The 1,118-nt window shown below is 43.1% G+C and overlaps 1 protein-coding gene across 1 annotated transcript in view; it reads right to left on the bottom strand.

The window, feature by feature from the left end:
• The window catches only part of STAM2 (signal transducing adaptor molecule (SH3 domain and ITAM motif) 2), a 12,142-nt gene that overhangs the window by 1,117 nt on the left and 9,907 nt on the right, over positions 1-1,118 (bottom strand). Inside the window, exon 12 of the mRNA XM_009081521.1 lies at positions 2-40. Within this exon, the coding sequence (XP_009079769.1) occupies positions 2-40 (39 nt within the window). The remainder of the gene's footprint in view (position 1; positions 41-1,118) is intronic.

The raw sequence follows: 1,118 nt of genomic DNA, 5'->3' as shown, positions 1-1,118 counted from the left end.
GGATCATGTAGTTCCCACTGGGAGGCTGCACAGGATAGGACTGGAAGTAAATAACAATTGGGTACATTTTATTGTCAGCTAAACAGCAGCAAATGTGGCTCTGAGTGCTCAGTCAGGGACCAATGTTAGGGGTCAAACACCAACTTGGGTTTTCTACAAAGCTCTAAAGCCAAACTGGAATTTCTCATCTGTTTTATTCAGGAATCCTTTATTCCTCTTCCTCTGACAGGGTCAGTGCTCAGGATCTGAGAGAACCTTTCTTACCACATAACTCAGCTCCTCCCAGAAACCTCATTTCTTCCTCTCTCCCTTGCCTTTAAAATGCTCATTCCTCACACATTCTGATGCACAGAGTTGAGTAGGAACCTGAGATTTGTCATTCCACACATTCTGGGAATCAAACCACCACAATATTCCGAGACTATAAAGGTTTTCCTTCCCTTTTGTCTTAGCTTCTTGCATTTCTGGGTTAAATAACCCAAGACTGCCTCAAAATTCATCCAGCACAGGACCCTCAGGCTCCCTGGGTTTGGATTCTGGATGATGGATGGCACTGAAGGAACAGGTTGGTACCAACCCAGCGTGGTTATCCTGCATTCCTGAGCCCTGGAAGCATCAATCCTGGACAAAACAGCAAACTCCAGTTGCCTTTTGGCTTAAATCACTTCTTAACCTCCAAATACAATGAATTTTCCATCCTTACCAGGAGTTAAGGACACAGAATTACTTTTAACTGACATATTTTCAGCTCTGGCAGTTGTCATGGCAACTATTCTTTTCCCACGGAACAATTAACATCAAAGCAAAATCCACTTAAAGGAAAAAAAACCCTTAATTCTGGGCTTGCACCAGAGGAGATCTTGAAAAACCTCTTTTTCTCCCCTATTTTTGTTTCCTTAAACCATCAGTGTGGCACATCAGGGACACTGGAAAACAATTGGGAGCTGCTACACCTCCTAGCACACCGTGCACAGGTTTGGGGGGGAAAAGGAGCTAAAAAGGAGCTAAAAAAGGAGCTGAAAAAGAGAGTTTCTATCTTTAGCCCAAGTACACTTGGGATTAATGCACTAATATTCCAGTTCTCTCCTGTTATTAGACAAGAAGGGAACATTGTGCTT

Source organism: Acanthisitta chloris, unplaced genomic scaffold, assembly GCF_000695815.1.
Source record: "Acanthisitta chloris isolate BGI_N310 unplaced genomic scaffold, ASM69581v1 scaffold18050, whole genome shotgun sequence".
NCBI classification, from domain to species: Eukaryota; Metazoa; Chordata; class Aves; order Passeriformes; family Acanthisittidae; genus Acanthisitta; species Acanthisitta chloris.
The sequence above is the reverse complement of the archived record's forward strand: the minus strand, read 5'-3'. Positions and strand labels throughout refer to the sequence as shown.